This window comes from Phalacrocorax carbo, chromosome 3 (assembly GCF_963921805.1).
Source record: "Phalacrocorax carbo chromosome 3, bPhaCar2.1, whole genome shotgun sequence".
Classification (NCBI taxonomy): domain Eukaryota; kingdom Metazoa; phylum Chordata; class Aves; order Suliformes; family Phalacrocoracidae; genus Phalacrocorax; species Phalacrocorax carbo.
Window position 1 is genome coordinate 105,072,934 of NC_087515.1, and position 25,308 is coordinate 105,098,241.

The following is a 25,308-nucleotide window of genomic DNA, read 5'->3' on the forward strand; positions in this document are numbered from 1 at the left end:
GAGATTTAGATAACACTAAGAGAATTCTTGATGTTTCCAATGTTTTCTCTTTAGCTTACTTTTTTAATATTAAAGCATCTGTTAATATTTTCATGTATGTACTGAAATAGGATTTATGTAGGTTTGCCCTTCTTTTTTTGGGGTCATCCCAAAATATTTTACCACATTTTCAGAAGCTGAAGATAGATTATACGTAATGGCAAGTAGAAATGAAAGGACAACATTACCTTTTCGCTGAGCAGGGCCCACCTAGTCTATACATTTGGTGTAGTAAGTAATATAATTATTAGATATTATTAAACACCATTTGGAGTCCCATGGCACGTGCTTTTAGTCCTTTAATGCTTAATATAAGAACTGCAAAAACAATTTTACAGAATAATTAACCCCTCATGGCTTGTCTTGTGACCTTTTTATGGGAATTAGTGGTATTGCTGTTTTAATGGTATTTCCCCATCTGTAACAATCAGTTACAGGAAATTATATGAGTATAAATTTCATTATCTAAGCTGAGATCATTGGTAGTATTGACCTGTACCGCTATTACCTCTATGCTATATATTAATACCAGCTGTCATTTCTTTTATAATGTCTTTAAAGTTTTGTCTGGTAGGGTTTCTATTTAGAGCTCATACTACAAAATGCCAGAATCCACAGAACTGACAACACAGGTTCATGTTTTTTTGAATTTACAAGAAGAAATTAAGGAATTCCCTCCAATATTATTCTTTTTTTAACAGCTTAGTGGCTACAGTATTTCTTTACTTGGTGGTACAAATCTGAGGCCAAGGTTCCATGATCATTTAAAATGAATTTGTGCAGCATCAGAACACCCAGCAGTTGAAATCTGATCTGAATCTGGCACAAACACATGACTGAATTCCTGTAAAATTAACTAGAGCTACAGAAGGAAACTTATGAGAATTTTGTGCTTTTATGCTAGTTTTATATATGGTTTGGAATAAAGTCAGAATGGCATTGACAAACAATAATTAATCCAACATAAAGCTTGTAAATCAAGTTAACCTGTCAGAAATTGTTGAACAAATTTGTACCATGGGACCACAATATTAAGGGCTGTGATGTTACATTTATTTTACCATCAGTTCAATTATTTCCTCTGTTTTAAAACTGTTCTCTTCCATCTCTGTGGGTAAAGTTTTAATTGCCATAGTATAATTTGTGCCAAAGTATGAACAAGGTTTACTAAGCCAGAAAGAAATGCAGCCTAATTTCATGTGTGCTTATAGGGGACCCATATTCTTGTCCCTAGTAACAGTGAGCTTATATGTTCTTCTAAGAGAGATAATGTAACATGCATCAGCATTGCTTTATATAGGAAGTAAATTATGGATGAGTACCATAGCTCACAATTCAGTGTCTTTTTTGCTTTTGTTCATTTTGTAGACCAGGAACTCATAACTTTTTTTTTTTTTTTTTTTCTCATACTCTTCATAGAAGTCTTCACTGAAATCAAGGTTAGAGCTTCCAAGTAGGGACCAAGTACCTAAAGGTTGGTAATGCGTAGCTTTTAGGTGCTTACTTTCTTGTGTATCTGGCTTTAAGAGAATTATTATTTCAAAATACCTTAGGACTTTTTCCAGAAATAGAAGTAAGAAATCACTTATTTTTCATAGAGCCACTGTAGGTTTACATGCAGTGTAAATGAACACATAGATATATATATATATAGTAAGTAAACTGTATTCTTCTTTTCAAATTGGGTGAAGAGAACATTTGCAGATATATCAGAACCTCATCAGCTTATGTCAAAAGCACACTGTACTGTATAAAATCCCTGAGAATTTCCCTTGGGGACACAAAACGAACACTTGCTTCTTCTATGTGAATTCATATTGAAGACAGGTTTTGGAGGGTACAAACTTCAAGCTGAACTGAAAGGTGTGCTCCAGGAATGCACTTAGCATACTCCACCCACTAATGGACACAAAAGCTAACCCAGAGTAAAAACACTTCAGGGCAGACAGTGTGGACATCGTGTCCTCAGCTTCATTGTTTCACTGCCCAGATTAGCTTCTACTGTACTGCACTACTTACTAATGCAGATGGAACCACAGTACCCATCATAATTAAACTGAGTTGAAAGAAGGTGTAATTAACAGTCTATATACATTACAGACACATCAATATTTTTTACCCTGACAACTGGTATTGCTACATTCCTGATTATTTATATCAAATATGACAGAACAAATCACATTGGATAAATAGTGTCAGAAGGTGATAGCCAAAGATCAAGATGTATTTTCGCTGTTTTGGTTTTAATTTAACTGGCTTTTATCCATTTATTGTTCTGATAACCCTATAATGAAACTCAGGAATAAGATAATGGGCAGCAATTTGCCAGTACAATAATCTTTCTCAGCAGTAAGAATATTGGCAGAGTTTCTCTGGCTGCTGGTTTGTTTCAATGTCAGGTAAATCCAAGTACTGTGATTGTATGGAACTCATGACCATATTTCTCCACTGTGAAAGTTCACAGCATCTACTTTAACACTGAAGTTCTGTTGCAATATTTCGACAATGAGTTTTCACGACAATATGGTCCTTTATAACATATTACACCAGATGTACAAGAGCATCAGGGAAAACGGGAATGGAAATTTCTATTTTCTGCATGTGATGAGAAAGGGAAGAAATTGGATAAGAGCTGGAAATGCAGCTTGCCTGAGAACACACAGGTCAAGATCCCACTATATTTGCACATAATTAACAGCACTTAATGTGAAATACCCCAATTTTTAATAGGCCTACTCTAAAAAACAGAGGTAGTCTTGCTTGTGGAGAAACGTAGTGAATGTGTGGCCACAAATTATATACTGTCATTCTTATATTTTTAATAGGGTATTCAAAGTGGCATTTTATAAATCTGACATAAAAGCCAGCAATTAGTTTGTTGTATGTCCTTACAGGGAATATTCTATTTTTCAGATACAAAAAACAATAACACTCTTTATTTTGTCATACTGAATATTTGTACCTAATGTTTTTTCTAGGCATAATATTGTAAAGAAACTCTAAAAATTGAGACTACCGCTGGACTTTTCCTGAATTCATAATAACTAGAAGAAATTAAAATCAGTATTAATTTTCCAAGGCAATTTTTTGATTAAAATATCCAAATAATCTAAACAAAACAGCAAGCAAAGGGTTTAGTGTCTCAAGGATATTTAAATTTAGGTTTTTTATTTTTGTTCCAGTTACTTGTATTTGTGTAGTATTTTTTTCTGTATTATGTGTGAAATAATAGGAAATTAAATTCTGATACCCAAGATGGTGAGTGGTTATGTTCTCCACAATCAGCTTATCTAACACTTTACCCCAAATAAATATTTGATTAGATTTGAGTTTAAAATAGACTGACAGAAAATCTTAACTCCTTTAGTGATATAAATGCTCCCACAGAATCTCAAAAATAAGATTTTTTTTAAAAAGCAATATATTTCTATATGGGACTTCACATCTGACACAGGCATAGGCTGAGAAATTCCTATATGCACTTTTGTGTACTACTGTGCTTTTGTCAAATGTCTAAAGCTTGTGGCAGGATCTCTTTAACTCTTCATATCCGAGAGGTTTCAGGAGGCCTCAGGGATCATTACTGTGGATGAGGAGAAAATGGAATAGTGTATCTGCCATGTATAATGTGTAAACAGATTGTGAAAAGATAAACCCACTAAACTTGGGTTTTGCTCTATTCAGGAAGCCCTTATTCTGATGAATGAGAGGACCTAGGGTCTTTTATAGACACATCATCCTACAGAAGCACGACTGCAAGACAGAGAGAAGAAATAAGATTCTCTGGCATTGCATCATATATATTTACACACTTGTGCAAAACTGAATGCTAAGTGGAATACATGAAATGACAGCAAGTCAGAACAACTGTATCCCAGTCTTGACATCTTTTGTAGTGAAGATGGGTATATAGCAGACTCAAAGGGCTTTTTTTACCCCAATGTTTGTTTCGTTTCACCCAAATTTATCTCTTGGTCTTATAAAAGATACTACTTCTCCCTGATAACGTTTTATTCTTTATGTGGTAGAAGGTAGTTGACAATCAGTCTCTTGTGTAGCTTTCTAACTATATATCAGTCTTATGGAAAGTTTGTGTCACCACACATAAACAAATTCTTTAATCAGGCAAGTTTCATCTGTCAATCACTGCCAATGGTAACCAAATGCTGCACCTACTAAAGGATGGGAAAGTATCTAAAAGCAGGTGGCAGAGAAATAGTGTTACACTGGCTCATGCTGTCAAATCAGCATTAAAATATCATCACATTATCTATCAAACAACTTAGATTTTCAGGGTTTTAAATAAATGTCTTTGTATGTTTAATAAGGAGATTAAAATAATGAAATATAGCTTTTTCTTGTGAAGTTCAGCTCACCTGAATGACCTAATCATCTTGGCTTTTTTTATAGTGAATTAAGAGAAATAGACCCTTTTAGAAGTGCACAGTTTATCCAATCTATTTTAGGTATCTAGTTTAGGATGAGATTAATCACACCCCATAAATTACTGTTAACTCTAAAAGAGAGACAACTCTGTTTCAGGTTTGGGTATTTGTATTTGATGCTGAGAGCTAGTTAAAACAAACGCTACCCCTTACCTGGAAACTGACCATGTTTTCTTGTTTAATTTTTGTCAACAAAGTGAAATTGCAGGGGTGTGCCAATATTCGCACAGAAACAATCTTTTAGCAAGGAATAATGATAAATCTCTATAATCCATTTGTACTGTGTGTGATTATATATACTCCTTCTGACATGTAGGCTACACCTCTGTTAGTAAACTAAACATTGTCAGGGCATGAGGTGACTGTCTAGACTTCTGGAATGTTAGGGTAAATGGTAGCATGCTTCTAGCTTGCGTTGTCTAGCACTCTCCCAACCTCAGGTGTAATGCAGCAGACAGTGTGAGCTAAATTCCCAGGAAATAGCTTGTAGACAGCACACTGTTTTGAAGCGTAATTGAGTTTAACAGTGCATGGCTGTAGTCAGAGCATGCTCATTGGTCTTGGGGCTTGATGTTCCTTAAGATATTAGCACAGGTAGAGATGCAGTGTCTATGTGATAGAACAGCGTTCTTTTTTGAGAGGGATTCCTTTTCCCTAACTCTAGGTACTTAAAATTCTGAGCTACTGTAACACACTATATAAAGAGAGAACCAAGGCTCAGTTTACAGTAAAGGCAGAAAATAAGTGTTTCCAGAAGCTGATTGAACTGATTGATCTTAGACAGCTATCTAAACACGAGTTCATTTGTTTTCTTGAGATTCATATTTCTCTGCTGGCAATGAAAGTAGACTAAGCTAACTAGTTCAAATACAGCTCTCTAATTTTCAGAAGTCTGAATTATGACAGGTAAATCCCAACCTTCTGTACAATTTACAAACAAAGAAAGCAAAGACCTTTTGTGTTTTCAGAGGACTAAGTTGTTGGACAGCCTTAGCATTTGTACAGGAGGAAAAACCGGTATTAGACTACTCGCTGTGTTTTCAACTGAGGTTGATGTTTTCAGCGTCAGGAGAAAGGCAATGAGAAAAATGTGGTACCAACTCTAGTTTGCTTATTTGTGAAATAATGAAAGGTTGTCTATGGATATGTTATTTGCCATAAAGCTGTCTTATTCTTTCCTAATTAGTTAAATGCCTCATGTATAGAATAAGCTGAAAGGAAGACCAGCAGCCTGATTCAGAACCATGTCATGAAGCTGTTCCATAAAATAAGGACAGCAAAAAGGAAACCATTTGTAGAGTCAGAATTACTTCCCTAGGCTGGGGACATGACAGTAGCTAATGAAAAATCCACAAATTTGACTGGAATTGAGTAAGACGAACTTGGAATCACTCTATATTGCTCCAAGAACTAGACCTTAAGGCAAAAGGAGACATTTAGACTGCATCTTTACATTTTAGCAATGCTATATGGAGAAAATGCAGAGGGGAAAGGGTAAAATATGGAAAGAGTTATAGCTGCTCAGAGTAGAACTGCTCATTCCAAGGAGCACAGAAGAAGCTGTTTATCCCATTCAGCATGTTAATAGACCAAAAAGTGGAATGCTAATTGAAAATGAGAGTAGGAATATTTCTTCATTTTCAGCAGAGGAGAAACTGGAGCCATGCTATCTTGACACTAAGATGGATGAAATAACCTTTGCATTTTCTTCCTAAATCCCTACTATGGTCTGCTGGCTCTGTAACAGAGATCAGACAAGGAATTGAAGCTCCGACTTAGAGCCAAATACAGGGTCACTACTGCTTCCTTTCCTCTGAATAAAAAAGAATGAAAGAATAGAAGTGGCATAAATTAATATAATGCACACTAATCTCTTTTGGGATAGTGTAGACAGTATGCTTTCTTCAATAAACTAATGACATAATCAAATTTCAAAAGAAAAATAATTAGCTCTTGGTGTTTCAGTTTCTGATTTACCCAAACTAAATATACTTTATCTTTGGTCACTGAGGATACATCTAATCTAACTGAATCATGAGAATATAATTTGCACCAAGATCAGATTCATTGACATTATATATCGATTGATATTTTATATCTTTTTGTCTTTTTTTCTTCTTTTCCCTTCCCATTTCTGTTTACAGGTTTTGACCTAGTGAAGTGTGAAGATCCTGGCATACCAAATTATGGCTACAAGATCCGAGATGAAGGACATTTTATAGACACTGTCATTTTGTACAGCTGTAATCCTGGCTATGCAATGCATGGTAGTAGTATTATGACCTGCTTAAGTGGAGATCGAAGAGTTTGGGACAAACCTTTGCCTACTTGCATAGGTAATATGGATTATGGCAATGAAAGATTTCAGTCTGGGGTTTCAAGAAAAACAAAACTAGTATTCTGTCTTTAACTGTCACATCTTCAAGTCTCTAAAACTATGTTTCATTACAACAAACATAAAAGTGAAATAGAGAGTACTAGGTGCCTAACTTAACACCAGTATAGCTATTGCCCATTGTACCTTTGCTAGGCAGTTTCTCTCCTCCAGTTTTGCTTTCCAGCCCAGCAATTACCAGTGACTTCCTGAGTTCAAGTTTCACACGGAGTTCCCATGGATCATTGGGAAACTCTTTCCTTCTGTGTATCTTCTGATGCTTAGTTTTTGCCTTTGCTGCCTGCTGCAGGTAGGCCACCAACTGCTTTCAGCACTTACCTGATCTGTAGGACCCTTGCTTGTTGCCTCTCTCCCATATTGGGTGCTACATTCTCCATTCCAACACCTGCTTCCTGCTAAACACATTCACAGACCTACAGTCTACAAAGCAGCAAGCTCCCTTCCTTTCAAAATTTCAGCTTATCCAGAGGGTAAGTGCCAGAAAAACATAAATGAACAGCATTTCTGCTGTCTTAATAGAGGTGTTATTTTTCCCACTTGATTCTGGAATTATATCTAAGTTTTCTCTTATATACATGACAGGTCAAAACAACTCTTTCCAGTTTTGATTTAAAGACTTTTCCAGGCTTTTTATACATTCAAGTCCTCAGGCTCTTCAGTTTAATTGGCTACCTTCCTTTTCCTCTAAGTTTGCCCTTTTGTAGGCAAGAGTCATAATCAGTCCTACCTTCACCCGTGTCCCTATTTAATTTAAATGAAGTCATTACTTTGAGGTCATTTTCTGTGATATTTTCTTGTGCCTGTCCTCACCATCAAGTAAGTATTTGACTCAATTCTAAAATACTTGTTGGTTCCAAGTCTATTAGGTGAATAAATCCATCCATCGATCTATTTCCTTTTCTTAGTATGATGATTTGTGCTCTAATATCTATGTGGGATGTTAAAATCTCAACCATGCTGTATTTAAAACCAAACCAAACCAAACCAAACCAAACCAAACCAAACCAAAACAAAACAAAACATGTATATTCCAATCTGACGTGGAGGAAGATAGGTAACCCAGGATCAAGTGAATCTAAAGAAAATTCCCATCTTTGTTTCTGTAGAACATCTTTCATAACCCTTCTCCAAAATATTTTAGACTGATAGGTATGTTTTTTCACGCTGACTTTATTTAGTTTACTGCATCACTACTATGTAACGCTCCCTCAACTCCTCTATCTCTATCTCTAGTTTTCTTGATAACAGTATGTTTTTAAGCTTCTATATTTCAGTTACGATTGCTGCTTTTTTTTTTTTTCTTCATTATATTTTGATTTTGTACCTTGCATTAGTAGATTTGGTTTCTGTATTTTGTTGCTAAGCTTTTGGAATGACTTGTTCCAAAATTTTTTATTTCTTGAGGATCTCAATTCATCTTTAAGTGGAATTATGTCCTGATATCAATAGAATAGTCAATTATCTTTTAGTATCCTGAGACAGATTTTGTTCTTGTTTTCAGTCTCTTCAACCACAAAGCTACCTTTCTATGTGCCTTTATTTCTTTACATATATTTTTATTTGCTGTCCTTGTTTCCATCTTCTAAATAAAATTTGGGTATTGCATTAGTTTTGTATAAACTCCCTCTTTCTGTTTCTCAATTTAAAACTCTTCCGAAACATTAAGTAGCTCCCCAAGAAGCCAAATGCTCATCATTCTCTCTGAAAATCTTCTAAAGGTGAATCTTTCTAAACAGCCTTTCACAAACAGTCCATTACTTTCATTAAATTGTTACCTTTTTTTCCTACTGTTCTGTGCACAGGAAAACTTGTCATGAAGATCTCCAAAAACTCAGTAAAGCATCTGCAGATCCTTTCATGGTCTTTTCCCTCCCCCTCCAGTGCTATTTACATAATATTTTCTTTCTTCAGTTTTATCTTATGCTACCACAGTTTTATCTCTGCCTATTCTGATTTGACTGCCTTCCTTTTTTTCCTTTTTCTTAAATTGTCCTGAACTTCCAAACGTCACTTTGTTTCTTAGACATATTTTCTTAATATCCTCCTGTTTGTGCAGACCTTTATTGCTTGTTGTGTTTTAGATCAGCATTTGATATTTGCTGTTGTCTCTGGTGACATTTGCTTTCATTGTCTTTACTATCATTTCACTCTCATTCATAAAAAATTTCAAGCCCATACATAGACATATTCCACATATTCTACACTAGTCATCTTCAGCGATACACTGGTATATTGGTCTTAGCATTCATTTTCATTTTCTCTGTGATCTAAGCCTTAATGAAAAAAGTCAGTTAACTCCTGTAATTCCTTCTCTGGAAGATTATAGTACTTTTTTGAATGTAAGTCACTTCTATTAGTTACAGTATGGTTATTTACTTTATATAATATATTCTTTGAGGTGGTGATTTTACAGGGTGCTCACTTCTTCATATTGAAAAACAAACCTTCTGGATTTTTGGTTAGAATCACTTTTGAAAATTTACTTTTGATCTGCTCCTAAAATGGATATTTTTTTTTAAATATATGAACTATGTAATGCTTCATCACAAATTTTATTATGCATTCTGTTTCTAAATGAGTATTCTCAGAATTCTAAAGCAAATCTGTCAATTAATTTGAATTTAAATAATTTTGGTTTCACTGAGTAATCTCAAGTTCCTTAGCAAATACACTACTGTATCAGTCATTTTCTGTAGTTATGTATCACAGCAATTATTGCATTCTGAACTCCTTGTATAATGAAAATTAACTGAAATCTTAGACAAAGCTTATGTTAGACAATATTATATACTAAAGCAGCTTTCTGCTGTGGTTCTGTAACTAATATGTAGTGTTTGAGTCAACAAACCAGCAGGATAGGTAAGTAAATCAGTTACCTCTACAGTTATTTTCCATCCTGGTAACAATTTGGTTGCCAGCAGTGACTTGGTGGCATGTATAAGACTTATTATTTGATAGGAATGTTGCTGATAGATTTCTTGGCCCAACTGCCGTGGTTCTTTTATCATCTGTGGCTTACACTACACTTTCTTTACAGCTGTGCTTGAAGAGTTCCCCATGGTAACATTTTTTAATACCACTACTTGTAAGGCAACACTGTAAATGAAGCAGGAATTTAGGCACATCACTTAAGAGAAGAGTTACTGATCCTCTTTGGTTCAGTGGTATCTGACTGTTACACAGTTCCAGTTTCACCAGGGTGCATCTTTATACTGGCCAGACAACAGCATGATGCTCTAAACAAGCAACATAAGAATTTGATTCTGGATGCTTAGCACTGCATTTCTCTCCACAAATTGTGGTCTCTCCACAAAGTTAAGATAGAATTGATAACAAAAAGTTTTGTACCAGACACGGCATACTTTCAAATCATAGCTTTCTGATTTCCTTTTTTTGTGGGCATATGGCATTTAAATTTTTAAATACTAAAGGAAATTACTAGGCAATAATAGCTGCTTTTTGATGTAATTAAATTTGATGTTATATGGAAGTAACTTGAAAACATCAAACTGAAGGTATTTTGACATTAGAAAAAATTAGAAAAAATTAGAGAAAACAATTTTAATTACAAAACCCAACACTGTAAAGTCTGAGTTTGAGCATTCAGTGGTACTTAGAAAAGCCAGGCATGTTAGATGGGATATTTCTGAGGTATTTTAGCTCTCTTGCTGATGTTAAAATTGTGCTTTTGTGGTCTCAGTTCATATTGAACTATTCTTGTTGGTAAAATAACGTAATCACAGAAGTATGGTTTATTGCTTTATAACAAGGTAGGAATGAGATCATTATATGTGCAATTTTAACTCATGTATGCATCCTGGTTTATATGTATGTGTATTATTTCAGAGATATTAGGTCGTTCTATTACCGTTTCGGAAGACAGAGAGACGTAGAATGGACAGAAAATGGGAGTGAAAAATATTACGATCTTGTTAAAAATAAATGTAATTCTTGCTTATTTTGTAGCTGAGTGTGGTGGTCGAATTCATGCTGCTACATCAGGGCGTATTTTGTCCCCTGGTTACCCAGCACCATATGACAACAATCTTCATTGCACTTGGATTATAGAAGCGGATCCAGGAAAGACAATAAGGTATACTATTAATTTCAGTATTCATTGTCGACTTCAGTATTTTAGAAATTATAGTCTATGCCTTAATTCTCATACTCTTCTACAGAATTTTTTGTTTATTAACTCCTCCTTACATTAATAAAGTTGATGCTTGTCATGCTGGCATTTATGAGTGCCATCCCTCTAGGGAACCTGGTACCTAAATCATGTAGGGGACACCTAGGCATCTAATTCAGAACTGTGAATTCTGTTAGATGATATGGCCTATATATCTTCAGTGTGGCAAAACAGTGCCTTTTTCTAGCTGTAAACAAGCTATAGTGCCAAGCTGTCAACTGTGGTTTCAAAATTCTTCCCCTGAGTCATTGTAATGGCATTCTTTTATATCTTACTGTCACATTCAAAGTAATAATTTGTTCTAAAACTAATATAATTATTCAACACTATTTCTTAAATACTTTACCTCAAGCAGCTGTGAAGTTCCTGACTCTGCCAGGAGTGCTCAGACATCAGGCTTCTTGGACCTTGTTGGGTATCTATTAGGAATTTTTTTTTTGTCATGAATATTTTGATCTGATGAGGATTTGACAACAGTAGCAGCAGAGATTAGAGCTATAAAACTATAAAGCTACAGTTCTGAAGGGTTTTCATTTTCCATTCCTGCTCTTTTCTGTCATATCATTCTTAACATATAGAACATTTTGAATTATGTAACTATCAGATTTTTTTCCTATAATCAGTTGAATAATAAGACCAGCAAGATCTAAGAAGACATTAAGAATAATCAAATTTGAGAAAAATTATGAGATTGTAATAAGAAATGATTACAGGACTGTGAAAATGCTTAATAGAGGAGGACTTGAAGATTCCTCCACATAAATTAGGCAGCATAACAAAAAAAGGAAGAAATTAGAAGAATACAGAAAATGAGAGAAACACAACTAGTGACTAATGCATGAAATAAAGGTGCATGCCAAGAACTGAATAATGGAGTATAGAGCTTTAATTTCTATAATGATTTATGGAAAGATGATGGAAGGATTCAAGAACTCAGGCAGAAAGAAATTAGTAATACAAGAAGAACTTTTAAAACAGTTTTTCCTCATCAGTTTGACATACCGACAAGAATGACTATCATACTTTGTTGTTATTGCATAGCTAAATCACTCAAGTGGCAGGAATACCAATATTTAAAGGCTATTTCAGCTCAGTTTTGTTGTAGTAACACATAGATTCAAAAACTTTGAAATGGCAAATTCTGTTCAATATTTAAGGTAGTTTGTCCACTCCAACCAGGAATTTGCTGTGAAAGCAAGAATGTAACAAAAACATTTAACTTCTAATCAAGATAGAGAATCTTAATTTCTGTCATTAAAAAAAAATAGTATACTAATATGTTTAATGATATGCAACAGAGATTAGTTTTAAACCCCAGTGACAGGAAAGAAATATGTGATTTCCAGTAAATGTGTTACTTTAGAATATTAGCTATTTATTTATTTAGAGCAAAAAGTTAGCAAAGAGTAAGTTGTGTCATTATTCATTTTATGTGGACAATAGTTTTAACTGATAACTTAAATGAAAATTATTAATTTTAAAAAGTAAACATACAGAAAATACAAACAAATGGCTAGTTATTCACTGGGAGGTTTTTAATTTTTTATTTTTAGTAACCCCATTTTACTAAGAATTTGCTCCATCATAGGTGATTTCAATGAATCATTTACATTTAAATTGCAACTTTGAAATTAATGATTTTAAGTTAATGTCAAATGTAATGAAGAAATATCAGGACACTTATTTGAAACAAAAAAAAAGGTGTTGATATTTACCTATTAGATTTCTTCAACGTTAAAATTGTAAACAGTCGGAACTTGAAGTCAATGCACCTATTTTGACTAATAGCATAGTATTCTTGAGCACCTTTCTGAATCTAATTCCTCACCTGGAGATAAATGCAGATTGTTCTATTATAATAAAATTTTATATTTTATGAATTTTGGCGTAAATCAAAGATAGAATAATATATTTTCTAGGTTTTTATAGGAAAGAAAATGCCATGCTGACAGAGTTCCCTGTCCTCTGCATGCTGCTGTCCAGTAGCTACTGCTTTTTTTTTCAGTTACATGTGATTGAAGACAATCAGTGTTCTTGGTATCCTTATTTGAATAAAGAAGGGAAATCTTGGATGAAATCATAGTTATTATCCCTTAAGATATCTATCATAAAAATAAGTTAATTTATAGAACAATTACTATATGACCCATAATGGTGGTTTCTGTAATTCAGGCAATTATAGAACCAAATAGCACCTCTCTTACAAGACCAGCTCATTCAACAAGAGAAATGGATAACTCTTTAGGACCCCCACCTCTTGAGTCCTAAACAACTCAAAACTAAGTACAGTTTGGGAATGACTGCTTGGAGTTTTGTGTAATTGTGTTTAATGAGTAAAGTGCAGTGCTTTTACTTTCTCTTTGCAGTCTTCATTTTATTGTTTTTGACACTGAGGTCGCTCATGACATCTTGAAAGTATGGGATGGGCCAATTGAAAGCAGCATACTTTTGAAAGAATGGAGTGGCTCAGCCCTTCCAGAGGACATTCACAGCACTTTCAACTCATTAACATTACAGTTTGACAGTGACTTCTTCATCAGCAAATCAGGCTTCTCGATTCAGTTTTCAAGTATGTAAATATTTTTTTATCTCAAATACAATAATTATATACACTGTTTCTATACATTATTCTTATATATATGAACTGTTTCTCATCTGACAACTTCCTCAGTCTTTAAAAAAAGGACTATATTATTTTGATTATTTTATATATTTATGCAAAGAGCTACAACTAGGGTGAATTTTTTGAATTGCTTTGAATGTTTTCTTATTTCTTGTTTTGTACAGCAACCACATGCCTAGCATTATCTCATTAGCATTATTTAACAAGTCAAAAGGAGTTTGTAGATACATAAGTTTTCTTCTGCACTGATATTTTAAATGTTCCCACCAGTGCTACCTAATAATATATTATTTTGTGTTTATACTTTATGTTATTTGGGTTTTCTTTTTCTCACAACGTTGGTTGCATGATGCATCATTTTTATGACCTTAACCACTGCTTGTGTACATGATTTAACTGAAGAATAAAATATAGCTTACCATATTGAAATACATTTAAAAACTTACTATTAAACTAAGCAAATTCATCTTCAGATCTAAAGTGAAGGCTTCTCTGTATACAGAGGTGCTGTGATCAATATTTTGTATGTGATCAATATTGTAAAGCTGAGTATGTGGAGTTTTTCTATGGTATTATGGTGGAGGGTAGGACTGCAGGGAGACTACATCATTATCTTTGACTCAGTTGTTCCCCCCTTATATATCTAGATATGATGTATGTAAGTGTATTTCTGCTCAGGAACATAGGAAAATTATGGATTAATAAAATATCTGAAAGTAGGAGTATTATTTAAAACCTTCTCGGTAGGTGCTATCCTTCAGAAGTAAAAGGCACTAATAAGTATTCAGGCATTATTATTTGCATGAGGAAATATACTTTGGGGTTTTCTGCTCTCTAAATAATGCATTTTACATTTACCTGTTTACTTCATTTTGCTTGATTTTTCTGAATGTTGCACCCCCCAAACCACAGGCTCTTTCATCAGCCCTAAGATACCTAGTTAAAAGTATGCAAAGTGAATTCAAGACGAAGAACAGAATAAATGTTTCTAAAATTTCTCACTAGTGTGCTATATAATATGCTGCTTTTCATGTTGTTTGAAAAAAGTTAAATTTTACATTTGTGGAAATGAAGGGGGTGTTTACTCTCTTAGGGCTAGCAAACACATTTTATGTAGTATTATATGAAAATGTTTATGCACAAATTTTGAAAGGATTAATTATTTAAGCAGTTAGATTTGCCAACATATTCTTTGACCTTCAGTGATACTTATAATAAGTAGGAGACAATTTAATGCTTTAAGGGTGAAGAACGGATTTTGCCATCTTCGTATACTATCTTATGGATGCACTTGGTGATCGTTCTGGCAATTGCAGTGTATGTCTTACTGGAATTAATTAGAATTAGTGGTGAAGAACTGAATGCCTCAGCTCAAGTAAAGGGAAAATTGTATTAAAGTTTCATTCACCCTGCTTGAAAAGTGGAATGTTTTATTAATTTTTTAATTGTAAGGAGTAAAAAATATGATTTAAGGAATTTGTTAAAGTAAATTTAAAATATTTCATCCAAAAATCAGAGCTTAGTTTATTTAGTCTCCTTGAGGCAGTGGGCAGACCACTGTGGCCTTGATCTGTAAAGGATTTAAACTAATTAATCTATGGCTAACTGAGGATCTTTTCATGCTTTAGTATTCATCCTGTGTTCAAACTGTAAGCCGGTTTATAGCAAAGCTGCACAGAATATTGAAATTTCACTACTTTAGTAGTTTGTAACTCAATGAATAGAAGAGTTTTGAGTTGCTTAAACTTTTTTCTGGTAATTGCAGATGTAGTTGTTTTATTTCAAGGTCTGTGAAGGTAACTGTCCAAGTTTTGTGTCTTTGTGTCACTTGAACGATTTTCAAGTGTCGCATTTATTAATGAGTATATTTTATTTAAATATTAATTACAATTCAAGAAGTAAACTTCAGGTGCAGAATTGCAGAAGATTGGAAAACCTTCAGTAATCTGGACCTCTTACACTTCTGCAACTTCTGTATTGGATTATGCAACTGAGATGATTGTCTCCGTCAATGAATGTCCAGTTATGGGATCATACAAATATATATACATGTGAGAGTATCAGGTCAAACGAACAGCTTAAAGACAATGCATTAAAGTGTTAACCTTCAGCTGGATAATTTGTTTCATAGTGCTATAAATGCGCTGATTCTTTTCTATTATTTGCACTCTAGAAGGCCTTTATTGCATCTGCCTAAAAAAGAGGTGCTAGGAAAAGATACTATAAGGTAGAACAGAAAATATCACCTATAAATTACTTACTGTTGATTGTAAATTCAATTAGAGGTATTTTTAATGGAAAAAAAAGTGGCTGAAGCTTACAAAATGTTTGAACACTATTAAAAGTGCCTTGTCTTGCCCACTCAGCTCAGAATATAGAGCATGAGGACACAAACCGACAAGAGTGATTATGTTAATTGTAATCAGCCTAATGCTTTTCATTAAAACTTAATCACCATTTAATCATGCATAAAAGGACAAAAAAAAAGGAGTTCACTGTACAAAATTGACCTTTACTCTGGGGGTTAAATACATTCAAACTATGTATTACAAGCCAGGGATGTCAACCAACTCTTTCTGGTTACCATACAAAAACTGAACACAAGAAAGGTATAGCCAAATTAGGTATTTGGCTTTTTTATTGCAAAAAAACCAAAATTACTGGCAGAAAAACTCATTAAAAAAAGGACAAATTCTAACCTAGCTTAATTCTGTTCTACATGTCTAAGGTAAATGGGATAAATCTCTCTCTGAAGGTGCCTTTTCCTTTTTATCAGCTATAGGTCTAGTTATACTAGCATACACTAAATATCAAACTTCTGGACATCTAAGGGCAGGTGAAATGAATCCTACCTGTCTTTTCAAAGGTGTCTAATTTCCTTTGAGATGCCATAAAATATCCCAGTTAGTCTCCATCTGCAACTTCAGAATGTCACACAGCCAGAAGTCCTTGATCATATCTTCCAGTCCTGTGCAGATACCACGGATATTGTAAGGCATCTCAAATGAGACTAGCCACCTATGTTGAAGCAGATCCATCTTGCTTATTCATATCTAACCATATAATTTGTTTAGTTGATACTTAACAAAACCAACTGAAGTGGCAGATTATAGAAACAAGCACAGGCAGTTGGAAGTCTCATTATCATTCTTACAGACTCAGCCTTATATTAACAATACCTAATAGTAGTTCTACCCTTCTAGCCTAGCCTTTTTTCTTGAACTAAATTCTCAGCTGTTGTAACTTAACATTGCTATATCCTTTTCTTAAACTAAATGATACATTCATAGTTCCTTTGCTGGTTTCATACATTATGCTCCTCAAGTCTATAATACATCAAAGGATTATTCACACTCTTCTTATAATGGAAAAAAACATTTTTAGAAATGCCTGGCTTTTTGAGAGTCAGACCCATCTGTGATGGATTTCTATGCCTACCTCTGGTTCTATGTCATTGTAAATTTCTCATAGTCACAGCATTCTGTAAGCACACACTTTAATTAACAATATACCTGTCTCTGCTTCCATGTAAACAGAAATGTTATCTTTTTTGTGCTAATACAGAATAACTGGCAAAAAGTTAATGAATTAGCAAAGAGTTCTCAAATTTTTTAAATATTTCTATCTTATTAGAATAACTTCAGACACTCACTTTATTAAAAGTTAAGATAGAAAATTAAGACATTTGTTTAGTGGGTTTAGTCCAATTTTGTTTTTTCTGTTGTTTGCTTGCTCTCCAATATTTATAAAATTTGCTCTTGAATTAAATGCAGAGATAAGCAGAGAAATACAGAGATAAGTAAAGATGCCTGGCTAAACTATTATCTTAAGAATACAAATCATCAATTATGATAATAAAAATAAGCAACTTATACCAACCACTTATGTAGAATAATTATTTGGAAATTATTGTGTCTGATATTAATATATCTGTTGATATCTAACTTCCTCTGCCAAGAGCTTAAGTGTCAGTAGTTCTGTTTGATAGTTCCTAATGACACTGGACTTAATCTGACAAATCTGTTTAAGCAATGATGCCTGCTTCTGTCCAGTTCTATAATTCCATTTGATCATTTGTCTACAGCAATTCTTACAGTAACTTAGAGTATCTTGAACTGTTAGAGTACTGTTGTCTTGTAAATTGTTCTTTCATTGCTGAGATATCTTTTAATCACTTGCTTAATGGCCTGAGCTACTACATTTAAGTAGAATAAGAATTTCCATGGCAGAATCTTCATTGCTAGGATTCATCATGCAATTGTTCCAGTTTGATTCACAACTGAATTTTCAAGAAAAGGGAGTTAGCGCAAAAATAGATTTTAAAAGAAATTTACACATGCATAATCATATAACTGCCCTACTAACTAACTAAATTTTTAGTTCAAAGAAAATGAAATCCATTAAGACATCCCTTGTTAAAATAAATAAAAGGACATAAGACACAAAAGTTTAGGATTCCCCTTTAAAGTCTGCAACCTAATATTTTCACAGTTCAGTCACTTCTCTTGCTTTCTGTGATGCTACACATGTTGTGTTGCATGCTCAGAATAACACTGTCTCATTAGGATGAAACTGTGTCAAAGCATTCCTGTCCATCATCTAATCCATAGCCTGGGCAAGGCCTCCTCAGACTCATGGGGGTAGCTGTTCTTAATTTGGTTCCCATGGAACTAAGCAGAAATGAAGCTTGTAGGTTATTCTGATGGTTATCTCTAAACCTGTAAGCTTTTGTACTTCAGACTTAATGAAAGAGGCTGCATTAGCATTTGGGTTTCTTTTTTCTTTACATTATTGGACAATACAAAATATTTAAATATGTAGTTGATGCTAATTTGCACAGTTCTTAGTCTGTACATTTAGATGTATTACATGAGATGATACTTTTTAAACAAACACTATTCTTTCGTATTTGGAAATGTTTGTTAGTTTGAAATCACTGCGAATCCTATGTACAGTCTCTCAGCTTTGATATGCCAAAATCCTTCTCAAAACTATTATGCAGGCATAACGCAGTAAACAGGGGAAGCTTGTGCATTGCCTGCAATTTATAAGCCTAGACCCTGAAAAGTCTTTATTATTTTTATAACCATGTGGAGTAGTAAAAATAGAGTTGCACAACAACTTGGTGTTGTGCTGCAAATGCATCAAATAGCTTACATGATTGCCATAGACATAGTGAAATTGATATTGATGAAGGTGATGGTTTTTTTTCTTGAGCTACAATAGATTACAGGCTAAACAAACTGATAAAAAAAGAAGTGTCCTTCAGGTGAAAGATAAATTAGGCACATATCTAACATATTGCTCAGAAGGCTGCAGACACAGAAATATACAGTGTGTCACATTCTCAAAAACAGTCTCCTATTGATTTTCAGTGAAATTTTAAATCAACCTTGAAAATGTAATTGGCGGGCCAAATTAAAAAAAAAAAAAGATCTAAAATGGGACTCTGGAAGATTATTAAATTAATAACAGAGAGGCTTAACACATTGGCTGCCGACATATGGAGGTCTGAAATCTCCCTAGCAATCTGTAGTTTTTCCAGCTGCCCATTCTTCTGGCACTTACCTCTGGTTTCATGTTTCATGTACATAGAAGCTTGTTCCTCTCTGACCAGATGAGACAGTAGGAGATGGGAAATCTGTAGAGTATTACTCTATAAGCCACTGAGTATCAAGTAGCTTACTGATTAGAACACATGTGCAAGAACTGAGAAGCAATGATTTAGTTCTTTTCCAGCATAATGGAATTCAGATCCTCTCTCCTGTCTATGCCATTTTAGGCACCTAATTTTTCTCAGCCATTTCTAAAAAGTCTAGCTATGGAATTTGGTTTGATTTTGCATCCTTGAGTCTAAAATGTAGTTATTGCTCTCCCTTCTTTACAGCATATATATTTTAATTACATTAATCTTTGAGTTTCTGAATTCCTCAGGCTGTTTTGAAAATTATATATGGGAATGCTAGATCACAACATGAACATGACCTTTCTTATAACTATGTAAACTAGATATTAATTGCATGTCTACATATTAGTGAAGGGACTGAGAAGAAAAAACCATGTTGCAAAAGAAGTTCAATGACAGAACTGGTGGTTTTAAATGTCTGTATTACTTATCAGCAATGCATATAACCTCTATACCACTTAGACATTTGGACAATTCCAAATGAATCATTAATAGACTTCTAATTTTCATCCAACTACAGAACCTCCTGGGAATCTTGCTCATGGATTGGATGGGCATACTTTTTGCTGGGTAAAAAACTGGCTCGATGGCTGGGCCCAAAGAGTTGTGGTGAATGGAGTTAAATCCAGTTGGAAACTAGTCACAAGCGGTATTCCTCAGGGCTCAGTGTTGGGGCCAGTTCTGTTTAATATCTTTATCAGTGATCTGGATGAGGGGATCAAGTGCAACCTCAGCAAGTTTGTAGATGACGCCAGGTTGGGTGGGAGTGTTGATCTGCTTGAGGGTAGGAAGGCTCTGCAGAGGGATCTGGACAGGCTGGATCGATGGGCTGAGGCCAATTGTATGAGGTTTAACAAAGCCAAGTGCTGGGTGCTGCACATGGGTCACAACCACCCCATGCAGAACTACAGGCTTGGGGAAAAGTGGGGAAACCTGCCTGGCCAAAAACAACCTGGGGATATTAGGTCACAGCCAGCTGAACATGAGCCAGCAGTGTGCCCAGGTAGCCAAGGCAGCCAACAGCATCCTGGCTTGTATCAGGAATAGTGTGGCCAGCAAGAGTAGGGAGTGATCGTGCACCTGTACTCTGCACTGGTGAGGCTGCACCTTGAATACTGTGTTCAGTTTTGGGCCCCTCAGTGCAAGAGGGACATTGATTTGCTAGAGCGTCTCCAGAGAAAGGCAACAAAGCCTTTGAAGGGCCTGAAGAACAAATCTCATGAGGAGAGGTTGAGGGAACTGGGTTTGTTTAGCCTGGAGAAAAGGAGGCTGAGGGGAGACCTTGTCGCTCTCTACAGCTACCCAAATGGAGGTTGTAGCGAGATGAGTGTAGGTCTCTTCTCTTAAATAACGAGAGATAGGACAAGAGGAAATGGCCTCAAGCTGTGCCAGGGGAGTTTTAGATTGGATATTAGGAAATATTTCTTCCCTGAAAGGATTGTCAAGCATTGGAAAAGGCTTCCAGGGAAGTGATTGAGTCATCATCGCTGGAGGTATTTAAAAGACACGTGGTGCTCCGGCACATTGTTTAGTGGTGGACTTGGCAGTGCTAGATGAATGGTTGGACCCCATGATCTTAAATGTCTATTTCAACCTGAATGATTCTATGATTTAATGGTTCTAAGTAAAACAAATTGGAAAAGAAGCAAGTTGAAAAGTTGACAGTCTGTCTGAATGTTCACTTTACGAGATGATGTATCAGCGTTTAAATATCTGGTGTTTTGTTTGATTAGTATCAAGTGTATTTGGTGTGATAGGAAGCTTTTTAATTTCAAATACATAAAATAACTTCTGAGGCTGCAAGAACAAAAGTGCAAAGAACATCTTGGTGCTTATTAAACATCTGTCATTGTTTTTAAAATTTAGAAATTTGTACACAATAAATTGACATTAACAGTGAAATGAATATTAAAAAGCATCAGTCCTTCATAATTGGTGCACACTTGACACAGTCAAAATGGGAAAAATATTTGCTGAGATATTATATTGCATAACCTCTTAAGGAGAAAATTAAGATTTTTCAGAGATATATTAGAAAAAGATACTAATGACAGAGATGGGCTTATGCTCATATAATTGAAAGTATTATCATTCTTTAACTGATGTGGACTATCGTGATCCATTTTTTAGAGCTGTTACTGTCTGTCAAATAAGAAATAACTTCTCTGAGGTCATGACCGTGCTTTCCTTCCCCTGTGGCCAAGTATACGTTTAGTAATATGGGATGTCAGGTAAATTGTCAGAGTGGTGCCTGGGGAGTGCTTACCCAGTACTCATTAGTAGTGACAGCCATTACTTTAATTCTTGGATTGATGCTTATAAATTCTGGTGGAGAAAAGTCTACCATTGTTAACAAACCTGCCATGTCTTTTACTTCATTTAGCTATTGTAACCATCCCAAGGTACGAGATATAATATCTGGGAATGGAAACAAGGTCAAAAAATTATTAATAATAAAATGTTAAAGAAAGCTCCTGTGTTTGTAATGTGTTGGTTATCATCAACCATGAATTCTTATATAGGGTTGTTTTACAGTTTCTGTAGTTTGTCTAAGTGATAACGTATTTGCTAGAACACGCATTAAACCATTTTAGCAATCTAAAATGTTTGTTTCTCATTTTGCTCATTATTTTTTCAACCTTTCTGTCTTCTGCAAATCTACAACATAGGAAAAAAAAGTGGTAAAAAACAGTTCTAACAATGGCATATATGCTTTTAATAAATTACATCAGTTTTTCTCTGAATGCTCCTCATTGGTCTGATCATGTCTTACAGATATCAGAGCAAAATTACACCTTGAAAAGACATCCAATGTAGAATTAAGATGTTACAAATCTGTTTAAGAATGCATCAGCTGTCTGATGCGTGAGCACACAGAAAGTATATAGTTTATATTAGAAAAAAAAGACAATAATTTAATATTGATGTTTCACATTTTTCAAGTACTCCCTTGCAGTACTGGAGATGAGCAGAAGGGTGTAGTGTAGCATTTTTAGAAAAAAAGCCTTTGGTCTGTGTTCAAGAAGTTTTAACTTGGTTGAATGAAGATGATGACAGTTGTAGAGGGACTTACTTCTAGATAAACACCAATATCATTAATAGTGACTGTGACACTCGGCTTGTGACTCTTATTTTGGCTTTTGCTCGCAACTGTGGTAAGTTCTTGGAAAAAGACATGCTTGGTTGAAGCAGCCTGGACTGGTAGGAAACAGAATGCAATTCTCTTTCTTTGGGAACACTGCAATGTTTACTGCAGTTCAGGATGTTGAATACCTGAAGCTAGTAGAAAAGACCTGGCATCTTCCACAAATCTATAGTGGATGTAGATTTGTATATCAACTTTCTGGATGATTACTTGTTTTAAGTCATACCATACTGATTATTCTGCTCAGTTTAACATTCCTTTTTTAATGAATTTATTTTTTCACAAAGTAAATTCCATGTCCAAACTCAGGGGACTGAACATAGGTGAGGTACTTTGCTTAGATTCAGTTTGAGCACACTCTGAGAAAGTTGTTGCTTGCCCCTGAAATAGGAACTTCAGGACTACCTAAAATGGCTATTTCATTCAGCCAGCTGGGTTAAACAGCATTTGCAGGCTGCAGGATATTAAGACTATAGAGCAATGTCATTTATGTTATGATACTTACCCAATTGCACAAAAGGAATCAAAGTGCATAAAGAAATTTCTTTTGATAACCAGCACATGACATGAGAAGAGGAGTTGCTAGCTCTTTTGATGCATGAACTGGACAAAAAACCAAACCAAACCAAACCAAAATCCAAAACCCCAAAACAAAAACAAAAACAGAAGGGAAAAATAAAAAAGAAAGAAAAGCTTGTGTTTGTTTCCACTCAGGCCTTACTTTGTACTAAGGAAACTGGCAGGAAGCTAACATAATCATGGCATATCTCAGTGGGCAGATTCTTGTAAAAATAAGAAATAAAATGCCTTCCTATATTAACTGATGAGTAAATAATATTACCTCTGTTTGGAATGCTGTTATAAAAATATTGTGCTTTTAATTATGGATGTTTAATATCTACACCTTAAAGCTTTTACTTCATCATTCCCTTACAGCTTCTATTGCATCAACCTGTAATGACCCTGGGACACCACAGAATGGCACTAGATACGGAGACAGCAGAGAGCCTGGAGACACTACCACCTTTCAATGTGACCCTGGCTACCAACTTCAAGGACAGGCTAAAATTACATGTGTGCAACTGAACAACCGATTCTTCTGGCAACCTGATCCTCCTACGTGCATAGGTAATAAGATGAAATGTTAGTCTCTGTTTAAGATTAATACAGATCTGATTTCTTGTTCAACTAGTGGACATAACGATGCTCATGCTGGAGTGATGCTTTTTGGAGAACCCAGTTATTTTGTATGTATGGTTAATGTCAGCCTCATTCTCAAAATTAATACTATTTTTGGATACATTTTCTCACTTTATTCTACTCTTTAAACTTCATACAAGTTTAAAATTGACAGTCTAACAGAAATAATTAAATGGAAGAGGTGATTTAGAAAAAAAACAATTCTCATTAAAATGCTCTCATTAGAATGGTCTTCAATAATAATTTCATAATTTAGTTACATAAACTGGGGTCCATTATTTATTCTGAAATTTTCTGAATTCTTGTAGATTAAATACCTATCCTGTGCAATCCCTAGGAAGCTAAAGATACTTTTTCTGAAGCAGGATTCTTGTTGGGAAAGGTAGATGCAGAGAAGAGGGTCCAAGCAACAATGCCTTTGAAAGAAATGAGATATATTTCCATAACACCAGGAGAGGGTGGGAGATCTTTCTTTGAAACAAGTTTTGATTCTTGGTTCTGTAGTCCTATATGGCATAAAGGTTTCTGTAAGGTTCTGGTCAGTAGACTAATAATTATAGGCTTAGAACTCTTGCTGATATGTATTTTAAGGACATCAGTGTAGCTCTTCTAAGATTAATCAACCTCTGTGAAAAATTATCTGCTAGTTATCGTGATTATTAAAATCTTTATGATTTTGTTGCTTATTGATTTATAATTAAATGAAGACTTATTTTAATGATCCCAATCCCCAGATAAAACACGTTTTAATAGCACTGGTATAAGCATAATGTTTTTCCTTTCTACAAGCCATTTTGGAGAGGGTCTTTCCAAAACAGCAAATCCCCAAACAACTGTAGTCCCTCTGTTTCTCTAAAGTGTTTACAGATATCTCAAAAATACTGGGAAGGTTTCAGGATAATGCAGGATGGTGTCTCTAACTCTGTATCACCTAACAGAATTGGAGCAGCATGTAATCTGAATATTATGCTCGGAATACCTTGTGTGCAATGTACAAATAACAGTACAAAAATGCTGACTAAACTGGGATTATTCACAAATTAAAATCATTTAAATAAAAATTAAAAAGAAAAGACATCTGGTGTCTAAAGGTCTAGAAGAGTCATATTCTTTCTGCAAATACCAATTGTAATCACTCTGTATTTCTTTATAGTCTAGTAAAAAACCCCAAAACACAAAAGAAAGAAGGAAATAAAGAAGGAAAGAAAAAGAGAGTACCTTTGGGAAAAAGTATATACATATTGTTATTCTTCCATATATTCAAGATGACTTTGAAGGGGAAAGCAGATTAGAGTAATCCTTACTGTAGACAAGACAAATTAGAAAACTTAAGGGTTCTTTAAAGCCATTTTATGCCATTTTAAAAATTACCATAATGTGCTTATTTCAGTAAGATGACTTATAAATGAAAAATTATTCACATTTAATAACTGTACTGTAGGGGAATAGACAGGGATCGGCGACCGGAAGATCACGGGATGTGACGGAAAGATAGACTCCTCCCCATAGGAGTGGCAGGAACAGGAACCGCAAGAGCTATATAAGCGTGTGACGCAGCTAAATAGACGGACATTTTGTATCCATCA

The 25,308-nt window shown here is 34.6% G+C and overlaps 1 protein-coding gene across 1 annotated transcript in view; it reads left to right on the plus strand.

Moving 5' to 3' along the window:
- CSMD1 (CUB and Sushi multiple domains 1) overlaps positions 1-25,308 on the plus strand; it is a 1,235,979-nt gene that overhangs the window by 991,368 nt on the left and 219,303 nt on the right. Inside the window, exons 24-27 of the mRNA XM_064447944.1 lie at positions 6,629-6,820; positions 10,846-10,972; positions 13,435-13,637; positions 23,459-23,650. Of these exons, the coding sequence (XP_064304014.1) occupies positions 6,629-6,820; positions 10,846-10,972; positions 13,435-13,637; positions 23,459-23,650 (714 nt within the window). The remainder of the gene's footprint in view (positions 1-6,628; positions 6,821-10,845; positions 10,973-13,434; positions 13,638-23,458; positions 23,651-25,308) is intronic.